This window comes from Balaenoptera musculus, chromosome 17, assembly GCF_009873245.2.
Source record: "Balaenoptera musculus isolate JJ_BM4_2016_0621 chromosome 17, mBalMus1.pri.v3, whole genome shotgun sequence".
Classification (NCBI taxonomy): domain Eukaryota; kingdom Metazoa; phylum Chordata; class Mammalia; order Artiodactyla; family Balaenopteridae; genus Balaenoptera; species Balaenoptera musculus.
In genome coordinates this window covers 1,500,783-1,521,551 of record NC_045801.1, presented here as the reverse complement: position 1 = coordinate 1,521,551, position 20,769 = coordinate 1,500,783, and the positions used below count along the sequence as shown (strand labels likewise).

The 20,769-nt window shown below is 64.5% G+C and overlaps 3 protein-coding genes across 3 annotated transcripts; 1 reads left to right on the top strand and 2 right to left on the bottom strand.

The window, feature by feature from the left end:
- Positions 1-2,413: 2,413 nt before the first annotated feature.
- Positions 2,414-7,149, top strand: THEM6 (thioesterase superfamily member 6). The gene is made up of 2 exons (XM_036829888.1): positions 2,414-3,146; positions 5,295-7,149. Exons 1-2 carry the CDS (start codon positions 2,634-2,636, stop codon positions 5,406-5,408), a joined length of 627 nt encoding a protein of 208 aa, XP_036685783.1. The 5' UTR covers positions 2,414-2,633; the 3' UTR covers positions 5,409-7,149.
- A 3,168-nt stretch (positions 7,150-10,317) lies between these two features.
- SLURP1 (secreted LY6/PLAUR domain containing 1) lies at positions 10,318-11,989 on the bottom strand. Its single transcript, XM_036830926.1, has 4 exons — positions 11,971-11,989; positions 11,303-11,443; positions 10,737-10,856; positions 10,318-10,493 (listed from the first exon to the last, which is right to left on the bottom strand). The coding sequence occupies exons 1-4, from the start codon at positions 11,987-11,989 to the stop codon at positions 10,318-10,320; spliced, it is 456 nt and encodes a 151-aa protein (XP_036686821.1).
- A 2,872-nt stretch (positions 11,990-14,861) lies between these two features.
- Positions 14,862-16,910, bottom strand: LYPD2 (LY6/PLAUR domain containing 2; the record flags this gene model as incomplete). Its single annotated transcript, XM_036830925.1, is given in 3 exon segments — positions 14,862-15,015; positions 15,437-15,554; positions 16,772-16,910. Coding segments are annotated over 3 exon segments (411 nt in total), but the record flags the coding sequence as incomplete, so codon positions are not given.
- Positions 16,911-20,769: the final 3,859 nt, after the last annotated feature.

Genomic DNA, 20,769 nt, shown 5'->3' with positions numbered 1-20,769 from the left:
GGCCCGGCCCGGGGGCGGCTCTGGGGGCGGGGCGGGGCGGAGCTTGGGCGGGGCCGGGGCGGGGCCGAGGTTGGGTCCCGGTCCAGGGAGGGGCTGCCCGCCGCGTTTCCGCCACTCGCACTGCTGCTCCTTGTTTGCCGGGCGGCATCCTGAGCCCCTGCTCCTCTTGGTTCTGGAGCCTCGAATCCAAGCAGGCAGCCGCTAGAACTTAGGCTGCGGGCCTGCCTCTGGCGGTGACGCCCGGTGCTACCCAGACACGAGAGTCCTTGAGGAACCAAGGGGACCCAGAAGTACCCCTCCGCTGCTCCTCCACCCTGCTTGATACTCCAAGCCAGGGCCGAGGGAAGGGATCGAGGTTCCGCGCCCAGGACTCCTTCCAGACTCCCAATAAACTGCCAGTGACCCATCACAACATGCCTGCGTCCATTGTGTGGGACTGAAGCGGCCCGATGGTGGGAGGAGAGGGGGCGGAGAAGGCGCTGGTCCTCACAGCATTCACGTTTTGAGCGCCCTCGGTGCACCGGGCATCCCGCTGGCCCTGGGATTTAGCAATCAACGAGACAGACCAGGCCCTGGCCTCCTGGCCTCAAGGTCTAGCAGGGCGAGAGCCCCCCGTGCCTACGGATCATATCTGTGAGTAAAAGTGGAGTGAGACCAGGGCTCTGGGGATCTAGCCCAGTCCGGGATTCAGGAAAGGGGCAGATGGGGCAGGGAGGGTCCCCTGGCAGAGACAACAGCATGTGCAGTGTGTGTGTGTGTGTGTGTGTGTGTGTGTGTGTGTGTGTGTGTGTGGGGTGTTGGGTGGCCTCCTGGATAGCAGAAGCTCAGAAGGAAGCCAGGTGGGCGGGGCGGTGGGGGGAGCACAGGCTGTGAGGAAGTTGGGGGCAGGGATCTCATAAGCTCCCGGCTGGATTCTCATTCACCAAACTTCACTGACATCTCCAGAACCAGGTCTCTAGCTTCGGGGCCCTCCCCAGGGGGGACGGGACAAGGTGGGTGACAAGGAGGCTGTGTTCTCAGAGGAGCAGCCAAGGGGGGCTCCAAAGACATGTCAAGAAGAAGCTAGCTCACCCCCGACAGACAGCTCAGAGAAGCTAGCTCACCCCCGACAGACAGCTCAGAGCCAAGCCAGGGCAGGGAGAGCATTACCCGGACACGCGTGAGCAATGTGCGGGAAGGGCCTTCTTACCGCCAGGGCTTCCTAGGGCAGCTGGGCCTGCCCTGATAGGAAACGAGTTCCCTGTCCCTGGGAGTATCCAAGCAGATCCAGGGACTCAGGAAAACCCAGACCCCACTCTGCCCAGCTGCTGGCCCCAGAAGCAAAGCCAGAAAAGCAAAAAACTCAGCCTCTGCCCTGACAGTGAATGTGGCATGGGAGGCCACCCAGCCCCAGCGTGGACTGTGGAACAGGGCTACCCCAGGATCTCCTTCAAGGGCTTTCAAGAACCCCTCAACCCGAGCCCAGGCTGGGTGTGGACTGGATGAAAGCCCAGTTGCCTCAGTCCAGCTGCTGCCAGATGCGTTCTCAGAGCCTCGGGACCTCAGCAATCACTCCTTAAACCCACCCATCCCGGGACTCCAGTACTGACCTAAGGAGGCGGCCTCCGGGGTCACTGGCAAACGCCGTCGTTGGAGAGGCCTGGAGGCCGGCCGGGCCTTCTCTGGGCCTTCCCTCCCGGCCTCGCAGAAAAGAGGGACAGGACACCTACTGTGCGTGGCAGTCCGCCAGGCCAGGCGTCCCAAGTGCCTAAGGCAAGGCCTTTGAATCGGTTGCTGAGTCATTTACATTTACTGACTCCTCCCTCTCCATCCGGGACGTTATTTGCTCCCGCTTCAAAAAGTGCAAAGGGTGGGAATGCTTGGAAATGAGGTTGCGGTTATCAGGACCTTTGGGGAGGAAGTGGTGAATGTGGGGGCAGGGTTAATGAGGTTACAGGCTGAGACTGAAAAGGTGTATTGGAGCCAGACTGAGATACTCCCTGAACCCGCCGCATATGGGGCTGTCGCCCTGCGAAAGTGGGGAGCCAGCCCCTGGTGGTTCTGGAGTAGAGGAGGGTCGGTTTCCGGCAGCCTCCAAGCAGCGCCGCTAGGGACCGGCCTATGTCCATGTGTCCTGCCAAATTCCACAGCCTAGGCCGGGGAAGTGCTGGAGACTTTGACCCTCCCAGATCAGAGGCGGAATCTCCGGGGTCACTCCAAGTCTTCAAGAGCCAGGGAAAGGCGCGAGGGGCTCCCGCTCCCAGAGGGCGGGCAACGCTGGGGAAGACCCGGAACGCTCCCGCGCCTGCAGCGCGGGGCGTGACCGCCAGATGCCGCTGTGGTGCTCGGCGCGCCGCCCTATACCCCGCCCACTCCGGGGAAAGCAAAAGCGGCGCGGGCGGCGGGGGTAGGACGGACCACTGAGAGCGGGGAGGGGGGCCCGGGGCGGGGGGCGGGGCTCCGCGCAGGCCTCCGGCGCGTCTCCCCCCTCAGCCAGCCTCGCGAGATGGTTCGCTCCGGCCGCGCTGCGCTCAACGGTTCCCAGGCTGGCCGGTAGAGCTGGGGTATCAGGGCTGCACCGCCGCGCGCACTGTCGGTACCAGCGCCGAGGGCTCCGCAGCACCCCTGCGCCCGCCGCTGCCGCCGCCGCCGCGATGCTGGGGCTGCTCATGGCGGTGCTGGCCCTGGCGCTCGCCTACTTCGCGCTGCTGGACGGCTGGTACCTGGTGCGCGTGCCGTGCGCCGTACTGCGCGCGCGCCTGCTGCAGCCCCGCGTCCGTGACCTGCTGGCTGAGCAGAGCTACGCGGGCCGCGTGCTGCCCTCGGACTTGGACCTGCTGCTGCACATGAACAACGCGCGCTACCTGCGCGAGGCCGACGTGGCGCGCGCCGCGCACCTGGCCCGCTGCGGCGTGCTCGGGGCTCTGCGCGCGCTCGGGGCGCGCGCCGTGCTGGCAGCTTCGTGCGCGCGCTACCGCCGCTCTCTGCGTCTGCTCGAGCCGTTCGAGGTGCGCACCCGCCTGCTGGGCTGGGACGACCGCGCCTTCTACCTGGAGGCGCGCTTCATCAGCCTGCGCGACGGCTTCGTGTGCGCGCTGCTGCGCTCCCGCCAGCACGTGCTGGGCACCTCGCCGGAGCGCGTCGTGCAGCACCTGTGCAAGCGCAGGGTAAGCGTCCCCCGCCCCGAGCGCACTCCTCCCGCTGGACCCTGCGGACTCCTGGTCCCTGCCCCCCCGCCCCTGGTGAAGGCCTGCCGCCTACCCCTTTTGGGGTGCCCCTGTCCGGCCGAGTACCGCTCCAGCCCTTTTCTTTGGACCCAGGGCCTTCTTCACTGATGCCATTTTTCTTGGGACCTCTCAGGGTCCCCTCATCAACTCTCTGTAGTCGGACTCAGCATGCTCCCCTCCTGCCATCCCTTATTAATCCCTCAAGGCTCCCTGCCCCACGATACGCCTTTTCCAGAACGGGGAAGGCCAGACCAGGCGTCTCCCAAAGAGTCTAAGTGTGGCTTGGAGTGCGGAGCCGGCCTCACTGGTCCTTGGTTCTGAATGTAGCATGGAAGCCAGGTGGGGGTGGGGTGGGGAGATGGGGGCTGGGGCGTTAGTGAGAGGAGGTTGCTGGGAGTTCTCAAGGACCTGAGACCCCCTTCACCCAGCTTAGACCTGAGGGGCTGGGTCACCATCACCTGGGTTAGGGGTGAGCCCTGAGCCCTATAGAGCTGCAAGCCCTTCTGCCTTTTCCAGTTGGAGAAAAGAAGGCTGCAGCACCTGCCTGGGGCTCAAGGCCCCTCCCCAGGGCCTGCTCCTCCCAGCACGGCCTGCTGCTGCAGCGTGGCACCTGGGCCCTGGGGACGCTGCTGCGGTGCTGGTTGCCAGGGCAGGCTCCTGCTGCAGGCACGTTCCTAAAAACATGCTTGGAGCCTCCATGCCAAAGCCAGGGCCCGCTGGGCCCCAGGGTGCCCTCAGGCAGGGTGCTGCCCTCTCTGGCCCTTGACAGGAGCAGAGGAGGGACACAGCCACACGTTAATCACGAGAGGCTAGCCTTTCCTTTATCTCGGAGGTGGGGAAACTGAGGCTCAGAGGGGCAATGCGAACTGCTTAAGGCTGCACAGTGGGCCACAGGCCCAGTCCCCTGGTTTTCTGTCTCTTTGAGTCAGGGACGCCCCCAAAGGGCCTGGAGCCCTCCCACCCCACACCCACAGAGGTGCTCTGTATGTCCCTTCATGCGTCAGGAGGCTGGGAGGGGATGGCCATGGAGGCTTTAAATCGATGGGCTGAGAGCTGCGAGCAAAAGGCGGAGGAGAGGGAGCCAGGGCCACCTTCCTGCAGGGGAGGGTGGTCAGGCGTGGGTTGATGGATGAGATCCACATGAGAGGCGAGGGGGCCCATACCATGGCATGGCGAGGACACTCGGCCACAGATGGCCAGGAGTCAGCCGGCCTGAGCCCCTGGGCCGGGAGGGTCCCGGGCACAGTCTTGGGTTTAGTGTGGGGCAGGCTGAGCCCAGTGCCCAGAGATCTGCATGCTGAAAGGCTGGTGTGGGGCAGAACGGCCTTGCAGGGAGAGCTGGGCTACAGCCAAGCCTGGATCTGGTGATTCCAGCTGGGCTGGGAGGAGGACGCTTCCGAGAGCCAGGCCCAGCTCTGCCCAGACTTACCCTGTGACCCGGCTCTGAGCTCCTCTGCCCAGCCTCCCTGATGCCCTGAGGTGGGTGCGCATCTCCCCTCATCCCTGCGAGTCCCGCAAGTCCTCGGAGCCCTCCAGCCTGGCCCAGCCCCTTGCCCCATCACAGAATGGTGGCCGAGTTTGCAGGGAGGCGGCTGGCGTGGCTGGGCAGGGGGGCGCAGGAACGCGCTGCGGAGGCCCCGAGCTGAGCTGGGAGGCGGCGTCTGGCTCCTGCTGGCGCGCTGAGAGAGAGGGCCTCAGGCAGGGCCCTGTCCTGGGCTCTCCCGGCAGAGCCGCTCCGACGCCGCTTCTGCCCCTGCATCCCCTGCCCTGCCTCTGGCCGCTCTGGGTCTCCCGTCTCCTGTCACCCCCTCCAGCCAGCTGGCCTCAGAGGTTCTTGCCCCTCAGTCGTGACCCAGTGGGGGAGACAGGGCTGATTAAGGGGCGTGGTGTCCTGAGAGCTGGGATGGGGAGGAGCCAGCACTGCGGGGCCTGGGAGGGTGTCAGGGAGGGGGCTGGGGCTGGGGAACGGTGTGAGCCGAGGTCCAGAGGTGTGAAGACCGCAAGCTGGCTGTGCCCCCCGCCCCGGCCCTGCTGGTCCCCACGGCAGCGGGTGGCCCGTGGGAGTCTCACCCTCGTCTTCCCCCGCAGGTGGAGCCCCCTGAGCTGCCAGCCGACCTGCAGCACTGGATCGCCTACAACGAGGCCAGCAGCCAGCTGCTCCGGGCCGAGAGCGGCCTCGGCCATGTTGTAAAGGGCCAGTGAGCCCCGCAGCCTACCCGCCCTGCCCACCAGCCTTGACCTGGGGGCAGTTGCCCACCCTTCCCCGCCTGCCAGGAGGCAGAGAGCGCAGAATGGGCCGGCCGGGCTGGGCTCTCTCTGAGCTGGAGTGGCCTTGCGACCGGCCCAGCCCCCTTCACACGCTCCAGGCCCTCCCCCACCCCCATGATCGATGCCCCTCTACGCCCCATCCCACGCGGAGCACGGGATGCGGGTGACACAGGCACCCAGACCAGCTGTGCGCTCAGGATGATGACGATGGGCAAACTGGGAGGCCCAGGGCCCTTGGCTTGCAGGCAGCGGGGTTTGGGGGTGGCCCACCCAGCAGGTGCAGCCCCGTGTCCATGTGTCGCGTTGGGGGAGAGTGCCTGGAGCAGGGGTCTGGCTAGAGTTGCCCTGAGCACCGGAGCTTGGAGTCCGAGCTGCCGTGGGGGTGAGGCCCAAGCAGTCCTGGAGGCGGGGCTGGGCCTGGCCGGGGCCGGGGCCTGGGGGCCTGATTCGGGCGCAGCAAGGAGCTGGGAAGGGTCAGAGCAGCATTTCAAGGCAGATCCCTCTGGCTGCGAGTGAGGGAAGGGGAGGCCCGGGGCAGAGTCTGGCAGACTAGGGGTCAGGCAGACTGACCCAAGGGCACTCAGGAGGGAGGCCTGGCCACCGGGCTCCCGGGATGGGGGCAGGTCCTGCAGCAGAGGCTTGTGGCCCTGGAGAGTGTGCTGGGGCCAGTGCAGGTCAGATGGCACAGGGGCTCCAGTGGAGGTGGTGAACTGTCGTAGCTGAGGGTGTCCTAGTTGGGGCCTGCTGCTGAGGAGGGATTGGGGAGTGGGATTCTGCCTGGGTGCCCTCACCCATCTGCACCCATCAGTGCCCATAGGACTGTGCTGTGTGACGCTGGGGGGGGGGGGTCCTGCCCTCTCTGGGCCTACAGCACCTCAGTTGTCTGCCCTCCTGCTGGGGCTGTCCTTGCCTGACATTCTGCCCCGCTGTTGACTTTTTTCCTTCCTGCGCAGAGAGCTGCTTCCCTCAGTGGGCTGAGGCTAGAGAGGGTCTTCTTGGTTTTGCTTGAGTGGCTCTGTCCTGGCAGCTGCTCTTGGGGCTCCCTGATGGCGTCACCGGCCGAGGGCTCCCACTCCTGCCCAGTCTCCTGCCTTGCAGCTGGGGAAAGGGAGGCCTGGAGAGAAGCAGGCACTGGCCCGGAGCCTCCAGGAGCGCTGAGGGCAAAGCAGGTGGGCCTTGTCCCTGGCTGGCTGGGGACAGAGGTCAGGGCTCTGGGTGTGGGATTGGTGCTTTCCTGTGTGGGGGCTGCCCAGGGCAGGGTGCCCACTCACCTGTGCCCCTGCAGCTGCCCCCTCCGGCCCACGGGGCAGGCCAGAGCAGCTGGGGCCCAGGACTGCCCCCTTGCCACCCAGCCCACGACCCCGCTGCCAGCTGGAGCCAGGAGCACAGCCGCACCCCTCATGCCTCCCCTGTCCCCACAGTGTCATCTGCCTCAGCCACCGTGGGAACACTGCAGTATTTCTGTTTATTTAAAGAAAGCCCAAGAGTAAAGGGTCTCAAACGTGAGCTTGCTGGGGAGTCCTCATTTCCGAAGCCCTGGTCCCCCAGGGGTGTTTTCTGGTGTGCGGGGCTGTCGGGCTTGTTGGCTGAGCTTGGGGAGCACGCTGGCAGGCTGGAATGCTGTCCCCATTCCACAGAACATGGGGTCGAGGCCAGAAAGGAGCTGCCCCAAGCCCCTCCAGCCCTGGTCCTCTTCTCATCTGCAGCTTTCCACAGGGACTTGGGAGGTCATGCCCCAGACTCTGGGTCTGGGCCCCCAGGCTCCTGGGGTCACTGGGCAGGGTGTGGGTGCCAGGGGGGTCAGAGGTCAGTGGGCCTTGATGCGTGGGGGGCCAGGGGGAGCATAGGGGCTGTTCCGCAGGCTGCTCCAAGAGGGCAGGGAGTGGGACCCCTGGGATGTAAGGCAGGTGAGTGATGGAGGGGTGGGTGGTGTCTGTGCTCTGACCACCTGCCCAGGAGGGCCAGCAGTGGGACCTGGGACAGAAGAGCAGTTGGAAGCAGCTGGGTTTGCAAGAGGCATTCAGCGATGGGACAGTGGGGCTGGAGAGGTGGGGAGCAGGTCAGCGGTTTGCTGCCAGGGTGGTCGGCTGAGGCCTCGGCCCTTTCCACCTTTCCGGGCAGCCTGAGGGCCTTGGGGACTGATGGGCCGTGCCTCATGCCTGTCCTGAGCCAGTGGCCACGTGGGGGGCAGATGGGCACCCGCACAGAATGTCTGTTTCTCTTCGTGTAAGAGGTGTTTGCACAGGTCCTGAGGGGTTGGGGGCAGGGGAGGTTGGGGGATCGTGTTAGGTGTCTGAGCTGAGCATTGCCAGACAGGACAAGTTCCCGGGTGGGACCACAGATAGGAAATGGTGCACGCAGATGGTCTGGGCCTGGGCAGGTCCAGCCAGTGGTCCTAAGTGGCTGGCTGGGGCCCTGGAGCAGGGCGGGGGGCTGCGGAGGCAGGATGGGGGTGTCTGGGCGTGGTCTGACACACTTGGCACTGTGTGTGTGTGTGAGTGTGGTGGGGGGGGAGAGAGAGAGAAAGGGTGTTCAGGATGGTCAAGGGCATCTGGGTTGCATGTGGCTGCCCCAGGGGCATGGGGACTTCTGTGTCCACTTCAGGGAGATGCACCCCAGCTGGGCAGGGGGAGGGGAGGCTCTCGGTCCACATTTGGAGGACAGGCCAACAGCAGAGGGGAGGAGGGTCCTTGTTGACTAGGGGCCCTGGGGCCAGGGCTGGGGCTTTGGAAGTGTATCTGCAGCCTGGCTCTTCTGGCGAGTCCCACTCTGATCCCATGGACTGGCCGCTTTTGTTGAGAAATTCAGGTGACTGTTTCAGCCCGCACGCGGGCCGGGCACTGGTTCTCCCCTGGGCCACGCTCCCCACCTCCCACAGGCCGACGGCTACAGAGATGTCCGCGCCAGCACCCCACAACCCTGTGTTGTCTGTGGGGTATCTGACTCCCAGGTGACTCCCCCGCCTGACACCTGCCTGCGGGACACGGGGGTGGGGAGGGGAGGGGCGCCGGAGCTCCTGGTGGGGCAGTGGTGGCGTTCCACACCCTCATCTCATCTCTCCTTTTCTCGATTTTAACTTAATGGAAGAGGGACCCTTGCTCCTTTCCCTTGCCAGTGGGCAGGGGTGGGGGGATTGAGCAGCCCTTGGTAACCCTTGGTGGGCATCTCCCCTCCCTTTGCAGTTCTCTGTGACCCACAGCTTCCCCATGACTGGAGGCGGGGCGTGGGCGCAGTCTGGCACCAGCTCCTTGCCTCTAAGGCCCCACGTGCCCGCAGATGGTGTGAGCAGCTGCCGGCCACCCTCTGGCCACTCCTGAGGCCCCTCCACCGCGGCCTCCCCAGCTCCCGTGGTGGGTGCGGGCCGGTGGGCGTTTCCAGGTCCGCGGGCTGGGCAGGGACTTGGTGGGCCCCCTTGGGCTCAGACCACCTCGCTGAGCTCCCGGTGGAGGTGTCGGCAGGGCAGACGCATGACCTGGGTGCCCAGGGGAGGGGTCCGAGGGGCGCGTGCCCTCTGCTGGCCATGTCGGCGCAGGGCAGAGGCCCCGCAGGTGCCTGCTGCCACCCGCCCGCTCACCTGCTCTGCACCCCTAAAGAGCCCAGAGGTACCCTCAGTGTTGCTCCTCTGCTGAGGCTGAGGTGGGAGTGACTCAGTCTCCCACTCCTTGGGGTGAGGGTCCCCAAGGTGAGGCGGTGGCCCTGGCCCTGGCCTCCAAGTGCAGGGTCCATTAGGTGCTGTCTAGAAGTCTGGCCGCAATGCAGAGCGTGGAAAGTACCCAGCCCAGAGGCCCGATGGCACGGTGGGCAGAGACACCCTGGGCTCACTCTGGCTCCCGCCTCTGCCTCCCTGGAGTGGGGCTGGAGCAGGTGACCGCCAGGGACAGCTGGGAGCCACGTGGGAGGGGCAGGAGCCTGAGACAGGGCCTCCTGGGACCTAAGGACCCTGGGCTCCTGGGGGGTGGTCAGCCTCCGAGGACACTGCTGCCCATCCTTGGGCAGACAGGCCAGGCCACTGGGAGTGCTGCGGGCGCAGCACGGCCTGGACCCCCGAGCTGGCCCTGGGGGCCTGGGCTGAGCTGGCATGGCCTTCGTGTTCCGTGCACACAGCCTCCTCTAATCTCCGCTGTCCCCAGGGCCCAGGGTGTAGTAGGCCCGTTGTCACAGGAGGTGACTGAGCCCCGTGGAGGTGTATGGGTGCCAGCAGGCCCAGGGGCACCCCACTCCTACACACTCGGGAAGACCCAGCCTGGGTAGGCAGGCTGTCTGAGCTCCACATGCCCTCTTCCCCAGCCTCCGCTTGCTGCTGCGGCAGCCCTGGGCCGGACAGGCATACTCGCCCGCGGAGAAAACTGGATTGCAACCCCAGTTTCCTCCCCATCCTGGGGGTGTGGGGCGGGGGTGATGCCTACAGGGTCTCAGGGAATATTCTGGGAGCGGGGTCAGATTTTCCTTGGGCTGAGGAATGGGTCCTGCCTGGTCCGACATGCAGGAAGGCTGGCCTAGGATGCATTTCTCCCCCTAAGCCTCTGTTTTCCCATCTGTGAAATGGGTCAAAATGGCCCTGGGTGAGAACGAGGCTCAGGGGCCAGAACACGCCTGGTTCCGCCCAGCTGCCTGAAGGCGGTCTGTGGGCTCTCAGCGTCCAGAAGAAAAGAGGTCGTCTCCAGCCTCACCTTATTTATTTTTGACAAATTTGGTGGAGGAGGACAGAGAGTGCCCTGAAACGGTTCTCTCCCCTAGGGTCCCACGAGTAACCTGAGGCCCAGTGAGCTTGGGCCATGGGGGCGTGCCAGCAGCGCTGACCGCCAGCAGTGCCAGGCTCTTCAGGAAAGGAGGTGGCCCAGGATTATGGCCCCCTAGGGACTAGGGCCCCAGCACTGAGCCTGGCAACCCCCATAGAATTACAGAGGTCATGGAAACAGCAGTAGCTGGGGTGGGCAGCCCCGATGGTGTCTGGGTCAGCGGCCTCGCAGGAGCCGGAGCAGGAACTGGTCACCACGGGGCTGTGGTTGAAGGGGAACTCTGCCGGGGAGGGCAGCCATCAGAGACTGGTCCCCACCGCCCAGCGCCTTCTTCAGCCGCCCCGGCCTCCATGCACTTGACCGTGCCCTTCCTGCCTCTTCCCATGCTACCCTGAGACCCCTAAACTAACTGCCGCCCTGGGAAGTTACCCTGTTGGGGTCTGCGATGTGGCCCTGAGATGGGAGCTGGGAGCCCGAGGCTGATGCAGCCCCACAGAGCCAACCTGCGGGCCCCCAGCCTCACCTGACTCCACCGTCAGCTGCGAGGTCTTGCACGCTGTGTCCTCCGGCTTGCAGTTAGTAATGGTCTTGCTCAAAAGAAGGGCCCTGGGCTGCTCACAGGTGACGCATCTTAAGGCCTCACCTGGGAGAGGGATAGGGACAGACCCTCATCATCTGGCCTTGAGACCCATCCTGGACACAGGAGGAAGGGCTGGAGAAGAGGCCAGGGATGGTCCAGCCCCTGGGCCGTTCCCCACGGATCCACCTGGAGCATCTTCTCCTGTCCCTCCCTGGGAGAGTGGCTCGCCCTACTGAGCCCCTTCAGGCCCAGGCCACCGAGCGCAGGCTTGAACACTGCGACCCTCTACCCGAGCCTTGGTTCGCCTTCCTGGAGAGCGGGCTGTGACCCTTGTCCTGGGTGAAGCCAGGCTCAGGACCGGGCGGCTCATTCAGGGTGAGGGAAGGTGAGCCCAGTGGGGGACCTAACGAAGCCTTCCCCTCAAAGCCCCCCAGTGGCCCCCTCCCCACTGAGGAGGTGGGCCAAGCGAGGACCAGAGACAGGGCCCCTTGCCAGCCGGCCGCACTCACCCAAGCTCACGGTCAAGGCCGAGGTGAGATGCAGCGGCAGCAGGGCCCTGGGAAAGGCCGTTCCCTGTGCTCCTGAGCCGGGAGGGCGGCCGCCTGTGCCGGCCTCCGGTGGGGATTTATAGCCAGCCCTTGGGCCCCCATCTGGGTGGCACAGGGCAGAACTGGGAGGCGGCTGGCAGGAGGGTGCGTGGCCGCCAGCGCACGCACAGGCCCTGAGGGAGCGGCACCCCGCGGCGCTGGAGGCTGCCCTGGCCCCTCCCTGCAGCCCGGCCTGTTCTTGCCACACAGGAACTGCAGGCCTGTTTGTCAGGCTCCGGCCTGGACTGATGTCCATCTCAAACCCAACCAGGCCAAGGTCCATCTCCTCCACTCCGAGACGTCCTCTACCTGGTGCATACCTGACCCAGGGACCCACCAGAGCAGAGGCCCGGAGGTGGGGTGTCAGGTCAGGTGCAGAGGAGGTGAGTGCCTGGTGAGGGGGTGGGTGTGGGCCCACCAGGCCCCCTTTTGGGCTGATGAGGGTGGTGCCCGGACCAGCCACCTCATCACTGCCAACCCCTTCCCCACAAATGGCCTTTAGACCAAGCCTGAGCCTCCTGGTTCTAGACCCCAGACAAGAGGGCTCTGCCCACGCCCCCCCAGGCTCCTGGATCTTCTTCACTGCCCACCTCCACTGCACACTCCCATTTCCACGCCTTTGCCTGTGCTCTGCTTCTCACTGAGCAGCCTCTCTGGTCTCCCGTCGTAGCCTCCAATCTCCCCAGTCCAGGTGCTTCTCACCCAGAGTCCTTTCTGGTTTCTCTGTCCTCTGAGGGCTCAGTGAGTGGTTGTGTGGATGGATGGGTGGGTGGGTGGGTGAGTGGATGGATAGATGGAAGGATGCACGGATGGATGGTTGAAAAGACAGGTGGGTGGATAGACGATGTTTGAGAGAGTGGGTGCGTGGAGGGAGGAATGAGTGGATAGACGCTGCATGGGGGGGGCTGGCTGGTGGGAAAGGGGGGTGGATGAAAGAACAAGTGGATGGGTAGGTGGTGGATGAAATGGTGTATGCCGTGTGGACGGTGGAGGGGGGCCGGCTGCAGGGTAGGGAGTTACCCCCAGTCTCGGGGCAGGATGGCATGCTGGGAGGAGCTCGGGGCTGGCACCCGGGAGGCCTGGGTCTGGGCTTTGCTGCCGTCTCCACGTGTGGCCTTGGGGTGACTCTCATCCCTCTGGACTGGATTTCTGTTTGTATGATGGGACTAGGGACCCTGGGCAGTTGTGAGGGCAGAAGTGACCTGGCCACATGGACTGAGAGATGGTTGCAAGGAAACAGGGCGGGGGCGTTGTTTGCAAAGGGAGAGACTGTGGCTAATGCAAGTCGGACCATCAAGTCGCGCACGGCAGGTGCGGCACAGACAGCAGCAGGACGGCCCTCCCCTGGGGCTTGGTCCGCGAGCGCACTAAGGACTTGGTGAGAGGACCCGGGGAGCGTCTGGTCTGGAGCCTCGGGGACTGAGTGGGTCCCTGCTCCCCCGACCTCCCGTGCGACCAGGTCTGCTCATGAGCCACCCTGACCCCCTTCCTTTATGTGTAGACCAGGCAGAGGATCGTCGACCCAGAGGGCAGCTGTGAAAACTCGCCCGTGAAGGTCACAGTGGAGGTGGACGTGGAACAGCGGTGGGGTGGGCGTGCCGAGAAGCAGGCTGGTCTGGGCTCCAGGTCGGGAGACCCCGTGTGCTGTCGGGGGAGGCTGCCTGGAAAGGGCCTGCGCCCCGGCTCTGAAGGAGCCGGAAGACCTCGGAGGTGGAGGCTGGCAGGGAGGGTGCTGCCGGGGCGGCAGCGGGGTAGTGGCCAGGAAGGGCACGCAGCCTACCCGTGTTTGCCTGTAGGGCTGTGTGTGTGTGTGTGTGTGTGTGTGTGTGTGTGTGTGTGTTTACTGAGTCTCAGTCCAGGCTTTAAGGCCAAGTGACCCTCCGCTGTCCTCATTTTTGTGAGAGGCACGAGAAGAGCCAGGTGAGAGGTGTGATGCGTGACTGGGGGCAGTGTCTCCCCCTTGACAAGCTCAGCGCTCAGAGTCACAGCCCCCGATGTGGCATCCAAGACAGCGTGTGAACGTTCCTGGCCTCCCAGCCCAAGGGTCCGCCCAAGGCAGGTGGTCTGCGGGGGTCCTGCCGGCTTGGAGCTGGCTCGGATGGCAAGTCTTACCCACAGGAAGCAGAGGTGTGGAGTTGCCAGGGTCCGAGGAACAGGAGGCCTTCTAGGCCACCACCGGTCTCTTCTCCCACAGGCCTGGGGTGCCCTCGGTGGCACCCGACCATGAGTCCTGGCTGCTGCCTTCCTCCCTCCAGGAGCAGGAGGCCCTTAAAGGGGGTGATGGCTGACAGTGGGGCTCTCTGGACCCAGGGTTGCAGGCTGGGGGACACCATGTGGTGCAGAAGGAAGGCTACACAGCCCCATCTCAACTTGGCAGGAGACGCTGGGTGCTGGGCGCCCCTCCCAGATCCCAGGGGCCCACTCACCCAGGGGCCTAGGAGAAGCTTCTGGAGCAGGGCAGGGCAGGGTGGTGGGGCAGAGAGGAGGGGGCGTCCCAGGGTACCTAGGGCCTGTCTCCTGCCTTCCCCTGGGTGCATCCTTCCTCAAGTGCCCGGGCCTGTGCTGAGTGCTTATAGGACCGTGTATACGTGTGTGTGTGTGTGTGTGTGTGTGTGTGTGTGTGTGTGTGTGTGTGGTCGGGGAGTGGTTTGAGAGGCCTGTCGGATGGGTGGCTCTCTGGGGAGATGGTCTGGAGCTTTGGAGCTGGCCCAAGGCCAAGGTGAAACAGAGCTCCCTCCTGCACTGGAGCTTGGGCTGCCCTGGGCAGCAGGGAGTGGGGCTTGGTGAGGCGGGGCCAGGGGAGCTTTCCGGGGTGGGCCCGGAGAAGGCTTGCAGCCTGCCCCCCAGCCTGCGCCTCTCAGCGCCCTCCACCGCACGACGCAGGGGACCATGTCACCACAGGCCTGACCACGGGGTAAAGCCCTGTTCAGGGGCAGGCCAGTGAGCCTTGGGACGCTTCATGGAGTCATCCCAGATCCTGGGCCGCTCTCGGCCCCCCTAGACCTACCTTCCACCTGGCCTGGCCTGCCCTCCTCTACCAGCCAATGTCTCTGTCATTCAAGGGCAGCCCTAATGCCCCCTCCTCCAAGAAGCCCCCCAGATCCAGTCCTGGTGGATGTGGTGCTCCCCCTGCCCGTGGGGCCCCCAGAGCCCCCGAGGCCAGGAGGGCAGAGACCTGCCTGGTTGGTGGGGGTGTCCCAGGGCTAGTGACCGTCCTTGTCCCCACGTCACAGGGAGATGGAGGGCGCACGGACAGACGGGGCAGCAGTGTGGGCGAAGAGAGAGCTCCCAAGAGAGCCTGGGCGGCTGGGCCGGGCAGAGGTGGACGGAGAGATGCATGGAAGGGCTGGAAGGGCTGAGGGGGACACGGCCTAGGTGACGGAGCCTGAGACACAGCGGGCGGCCCTCCCCATGCCAGCGGGCAGGTCCGCTCCCAGAAAAGAGATTCAGGAGGCCTGGTGCGGCCGTGGGCCACGATTGCTCAAAGGCCCAGGGCAGGCGCCCCGTCCACGTAGCACAGGTCAGTGTTGCAGCAGGACACGGGCCGGGTCCAGCCGATGCCGTCCACGTCCGCGGGCACGCACTTGCTGGCACAGGACTTGGTCACCGCGGAGCCCCCCCGGAAAGGGGACGCTGGGGGTACGGGGGCACCGGCGTCAGGCTGGCCTATGACCCCGCCCTCCACGGCCTCCAAGCCCCAGCCCAGCTGTCTCCTGCAGCATCCACTCTGGGGTCACCACCCCCGTCTCAGTCCCTCCGTGACCCAGCCCCTCCTCCTGTCCACCACCATTGCGCAGCACTCGTGGTGATCCGCTCCAGATGCCCTGCGGGATGAGGCCACTCCTCCCCCAGCGACTCCCCAGCCAGGCTGAAGATTGTTGCCATCGCAGGAAGGACAGGGAGGAACGAGGGAGGGAGGGAGGCCCGGCTGCTTGGACCCAAAGCCCTTTCTGGAACTGACGAAGGTGGCGACTGCTCTCTGCCCACGGGGTGCCTGGCCTGGAGGCAGCTCTGACCCTGGGACCCCAGCCCCGCCCTACCCGGCCCCACTGCCCCATCTCCAGGGAGCAGAGCGTGGTCTTGCACATGGTTCTGTGGGCATTGCAGGTCGTGGTGGTGACTCAGCTGGACACGCTGGTGGGCTCAGGACTGTTGTAGCATTGCAAGGCCACCACTGGGGAAGGAGTGGAGAGGGACGGGTCAGGCAGGCCCCGGCCCTCCCAAGCCCTCTGACCAGAAGGCCCAGGTTTGAGGGGGACAGCTCCACCCAGGGTCCAGTCGCCCACCGACCAAAACTCAGGGAAGATTCAAGAGCTTCAAGCTGGGGTCCCCGAGTCCTGAGGCCGACTATGCCCCTGGAGGGGCCAAGGCCAGGCAGGGATGAAGCAGCTTTGGGAGCACTGGGGAGGCACGGGGAGACAGAGGCACTGGGGCCCCTTCAGTAAAGGGCCTGGCAGGGGCAGGCGGGTCACCCCTGGCATCCTCATCAGCAAAATGCAGGACCCGAAGGGCTGCAGAGGGGATCAGGGATCAGGCAAGGAGGTATGTGGCATGCAGGGTGGGCCGGGCTGGGCCCGGTGTGCCCGCTGGTGGAAGCTTAACAAGGGAGGGGAGAAGAGCCACGGTCCAGTGGGACCCAGGCCGGTCAGGGCGCAGGGTGGTGGGGTGGTGGGGGGCTTAGGGCACACAGGCTGCTCCTCTTCCCTCCAGCCCCAGTGCCCCACCCCTACCAGGGCAGCCCAAGACGCCCATGTGCACAGTGAGGCCCCTCCACCCCCGCTGACTGTTGCTGTGTCTCTCCGGATGACCTCAGTTTTCCCCTCTGGGAAATGGGCAGAACCATCTGGCTGGGGACCACCCAACCCAGCTCCTTTTCTGGTTGGGGGTGGGCCCCCCCAAGGGCCTGGGATGTCTCTCAGACCCCCAGTCTCCCAGTATGTCTGGTTTGCTTCCCTCTTCTCCACCTCCTGCTCCCCCCACCCCTGGTGCCTCCCTGGTGTCCGCAAGGCCCCTCCTGAGACCTGCCCCCGCACCATGGCCCGGGAGCCGGGGAGCATGATTCTGACCCTGCCCGCCCGCCCCAGCAGAAAGCCCTTCCCTGGAGCCCCATGCTGACGAAGGGCTGTTCTCCAGTGGGCACCCAGGACCTTGGCCACCAATCCCCCTGCCAGTCGCAGCCCTGGGGAGAGGCCCCTCCCCGCCACACCCCTCCTCACCCTGGCCCAGGTCGCAGGCGCCCCGTCTGCCACAGAGCCCCACCGTGCCTGGCCCACCCCACTGCCACCTCTCCCTTCTCACACCACATCTCCTCTGCCGCCCTGCTTTCTTCCTCTCCCTCCATCCCCCCATCGCCCCAGGCACTGCCTCCTCTGGCGGCCCCGCACCCCTCACCGAGCTCACAGCCGGCGGCCAGCACCAGCGCCAGCAGCGCCAGCCCCCAGAGTCTGGTCCCTGCAGCGCGCGGTCCTGGGCCTGCCCCGCAGGGATGGCGAACACCCGCTGCAGCCACCCGACCGGTCAGCCGAGCAGATCAGGGGGACTGTGGGTGGCAGAGGCACGGAGACCCGCCCCCGCCCACTGGGCCCCACCCGCCTCCACCTGGACACCCGCTCCTCTGTGGTCCCCCCCCGCCCCTCCCTGCCCCTTCCCCATTCCTCCACCTCCCGCGCAGTCTGGGCCCCTCCCCGCACCCTCGTGACCCCCCTCTTAGGATTGGGGGTTCCTCTCCCGCCTCTGTAACTCCCTCGGTGGGGCTCTCTACCTTCTCCCCCCACCCCAACCTGAGACATCCCTGCACTTGAGGAAGACCCCCAGGCCACCTGGAAGGGAGCAGCAGAGGGTGAGGGCTCTCCTGCACCCTGACCCCTGCCTCTGTCAGGCACCTGTCCGGCCTGGGGTCCCCACAGCGTTCTCCAGCGTGGATTGCTGGTCTAGTGGTTCTGCGTTCGAATCCTCCCAGGGCGCCCCAGGTCCCAGCACCCAGCTTCTTTGAGGTGGTCATGTGGGATGTAGTGATGGGGAGATGGCCGCCAGGACAACCAGCCAAAATGTGCTCACAGGCTTAAGGGGACAAAGACAGGAAAAGTGCTGGGTCAACAGGAAGGTCCTGGATGGGGGGAGGGGGAAGGGGCAGGGTCGCCTTGGGATGCTAATCCTGGCGTCCCCTGGGGGGGCAGGCACTCCTGGATCAGGGCCCAGGGGGCTGCCCCTCAGGCAGGGCTCCCCTGCCCCAACTGCAGGTCACGAAGTTGACAGGCAGGCCCCGGACCGGGCTCAGATGGGGGAGATGTGGATTTGGGCCCTAGATTCAAGCGGCTCCAGGCACCGCGCCCCCCCAGGGCGGCCTGCACCTCAGCCTCGCCAGGTGTGCCCCACCTGTGACCCTGTCACCCCCTCCTCCAGGCCCCATGCTGCCGGAGCACACGCTGGGAGGGTAGGGGCGGGTTGTTGGCAGGGCTGTGCTCAGAGGCACTCGGGGCTCTGCTGTAGCCTCGCTCCACCCTCCATCTTCTACCAAAGGCTCCAGACCTCACTCCCCTCCAGACTCCGCTCCCGCTCTTCCTGCACCGGGGATGCCCTTCCCACCCCTGCCTCTCGTGGTTGAAATTCTGTCTTGGGACCGCCCGCCCCAACCCGCCACCACCCGACGGCCTTTAGCCTCTGGGCATCAGCTCCATTTGGGGTCTGGTCTTTGACCCCGAGACTGGGAGGGCCTATGTCTCCCTGGGCGCTGGGTCGGGGGACACCTAGCCTTCCTTAACACCCAGAATGTGTCAGACACTCCGCCTGCTGAATCTTATTTTTCTCACTACAGCCAACGATGGTACCCAGTGCTGATGCCTGGATTTTGGATGCAGGATGGGAGGCTCTAGCAGCGAGCTGACAGGCCGGTCATCCAGGGAGGGCTGGGCAAAAGCCAAGACAGCAGCCGGGCCTGTCTGATTCTGCTCTTCGCCAGGCTGCCAAGCTTGATGCTGGGTGCAGCTAATCCTGGTGGTGCAGACACCACCACGCACAGCCGAGGTTCTTCCTTGGGTTGAGCCCAATTCCTTTGCTGTGGCTGGCCCAGCCCACCGCCGTCCTGCCCTCAGACCCAGGGCCCCCACCTGTTCTTTCCCTCCGGAACATACCTGGCCCTTGGGCATTAACTCCTCCTAGAGTTTCTGCGTGACCCCTGCTGGGGAGACACAGGCTGAACCTTTCTGCAAAGTTGCTACCTACTTAGGGTGAGGAGGAATGTGCCCCAGCCAGCGTCTGGGCTGCTCTGCTTAGGGTGCCTCCCTGCTAAGAGGTCTACATCCTTCTCTCTGTTTCTCCAGGAGCCTCTGGATCAGAGATCAGCGTGCGACCAGGCTCAGGGGTCAGAGTGTGACCAGGCTCAGGGGTCAGAGTGTGACCAGGGTCAGGGCTCAGCATGTCACCAAGGTCAGGGCTCAGATTGTGACCAGTGTCAGGTCTCAGAGTGTGACCAGCATCAGGGCTCAGCGTGTGACCAGGCTCAGGGCTCAGAGTTGACCAGGGTCAGGGCTCAGCGTGTGACCAGGGTCAGGGCTCAGCTTGTCACCAGGGTCGGGGCTCAGCGTGGGACCAGGGTCAGGGCTCCGCTGCTCCAGCTGCCTGGCATGGCCTCCTACCCAGCCTGCCTGTGGGGTTGTCTCCTCAGAGCAGTGTCTATGGATCCCTAAGTAGGCCAAGGGGTTTCCCTACCTGGGTTTCCACTTACCTATGCCCCTCTTGTGTCTGGCAGAGCAGACTAAACCCATGTTTCTAAGATGTGAAGAAACTGCGCAGACAGTGTGAAGGGCTCCTGGGGCCGTGGCTGTACCTGTTTCTTCTCTCCGCAGCGCCCAGTGGGATGCCCTGACGGATTACTCCCTGTCCTAGCGGGCATTCAGGCTGCTCAGTCTGTGCTCAAAACACCGCTGTGAGGTCCTCCACTGCAGAGTCTTCACGGCCTTTAGCCACGGGCAATGGGACACACACACGGGGGCCAGATCAGTCCCTCGAGTACCGTGCTGTCTCCCTCCCGGGCAGGGCCCTCCTGGTCCAGTGGTCAGGGCTTCTTACCCCACGTCCCTCTCGTCCCAGGTGTTTGGGTGACTTCTCGGCAGCCTGCACTCAACAACACTCCAGGGACATCTTACAGCTTCACAGGCGGCACCTCCTTGCGCGATTCCCGCAAGGGCACACAGCGGGCGGTGTCCCTGCCCCCTTGGCATCACTGTCCTGCCATTTTTTTGCTCAAAGATTTAAAATGCTACTTCCTTCATTTTGCTCCTCTCTGATTGGAAGTGTGGTTGAATGTCTTTTCCTTTGAACGTGCTACTCACATCCTTGCCCCTTCCTTGTGGATTTGTAATTTTCTTTATATAGGAATGGAATCCACCTCTTTTTCGCATATAGCAAATGTTTCCTACCTTGTCTTCTTTTAGATTTGTTTATGGCATTTTTCACGCATTTCTTTTTAGATTTGTATGTCATCATGAATCTTTCTCAATCTGAATTTTGAGTCTTGTTTTTCTTAAAATGTTTTTTCTTTTTTTTCTTTTTAACAGCTTTATTGGGTATACTTCACATACCATGCAATTCACCCATGTGAAGTGTTTTTGGCATATTTAGAGATACGTGCAACCATCAGAGTCAGTTTTAGAATACTTTCATTGTCTCAAAAAGAAACCCCTACCCTTTGGCCGTCACCTCCAAACCCCCTGATGGGGGCCCCTGGGGGCGGAGGGTCAGCCCCCCACCTGGGTGGACCTGGTCCCCTCTCTCAGGCCCTCTTCTGGGCTGAGGCCAGTGGGTTCTCTCCCTGCCCTGCTCCTGACTTGCTGGACGCCTGGGTCAGGCTATGCCCCTCTGAGCCTGGCGCCCCCCACCTGGGCCAGGAGGGTGTGGCCAGCCCGCTCCGCACCCCCTACTCATGGGTGGCGATAGTGATACAGCGGCTGGAGCCTGCTGGGCCTCTGGACTTGTGGGAGCATCCTCCAAAGCCCTTGCACTGGTGACACTGCAAGGCTTGGACTGCAGCCACAGGCATAGGGACAGACAGACGGACACACAGACAGGGACAGAGCTGAGGGCAACTCCTGCATAATGGCACCCTCTCTTTCCACTCAGCGACGTCTCAGTGGACACTCAGCACCCGGCGGGGCTCCCATGATCCCCTGGCCATAGGCTGAGCCGGGGGAGGGAGAGGAGGCCGCCCAACCCCCGTGACCCAGCCCTGGCGGTGACAAGGGCTTTCTCTGCATTGAGCTCAGATCCCCCAGTCTTCCTGTCCTCATCCATCCACCCTGATGACCCAGGGGCAGTTCTCGGGGGTCATTGGTGAGGCCTGGGCCCCGAGCCTCACAGACTTTTCCCACAGGGCAGAGACCCCCCTTCCCCAG

What these genes read in the sequence shown, in the direction of transcription:
- THEM6 (XM_036829888.1), top strand. Translation starts at nt 2,634, where the DNA reads ATGCTGGGGCTGCTCATGGCGGTGCTGGCCCTGGCGCTCGCCTACTTC. An exon ending in AGCACCTGTGCAAGCGCAGG is followed by an intron (nt 3,147 to 5,294) that starts GTAAGCGTCCCC and finishes CTTCCCCCGCAG; the next exon opens with GTGGAGCCCCCTGAGCTGCC.
- SLURP1 (XM_036830926.1), bottom strand. An exon ending in GGCCTTGACCGTGAGCTTGG is followed by an intron (nt 10,857 to 11,302) that starts GTGAGTGCGGCC and finishes TCCCTCTCCCAG; the next exon opens with GTGAGGCCTTAAGATGCGTC. An exon ending in GCAGCTGACGGTGGAGTCAG is followed by an intron (nt 10,494 to 10,736) that starts GTGAGGCTGGGG and finishes CCTCCCCGGCAG; the next exon opens with AGTTCCCCTTCAACCACAGC.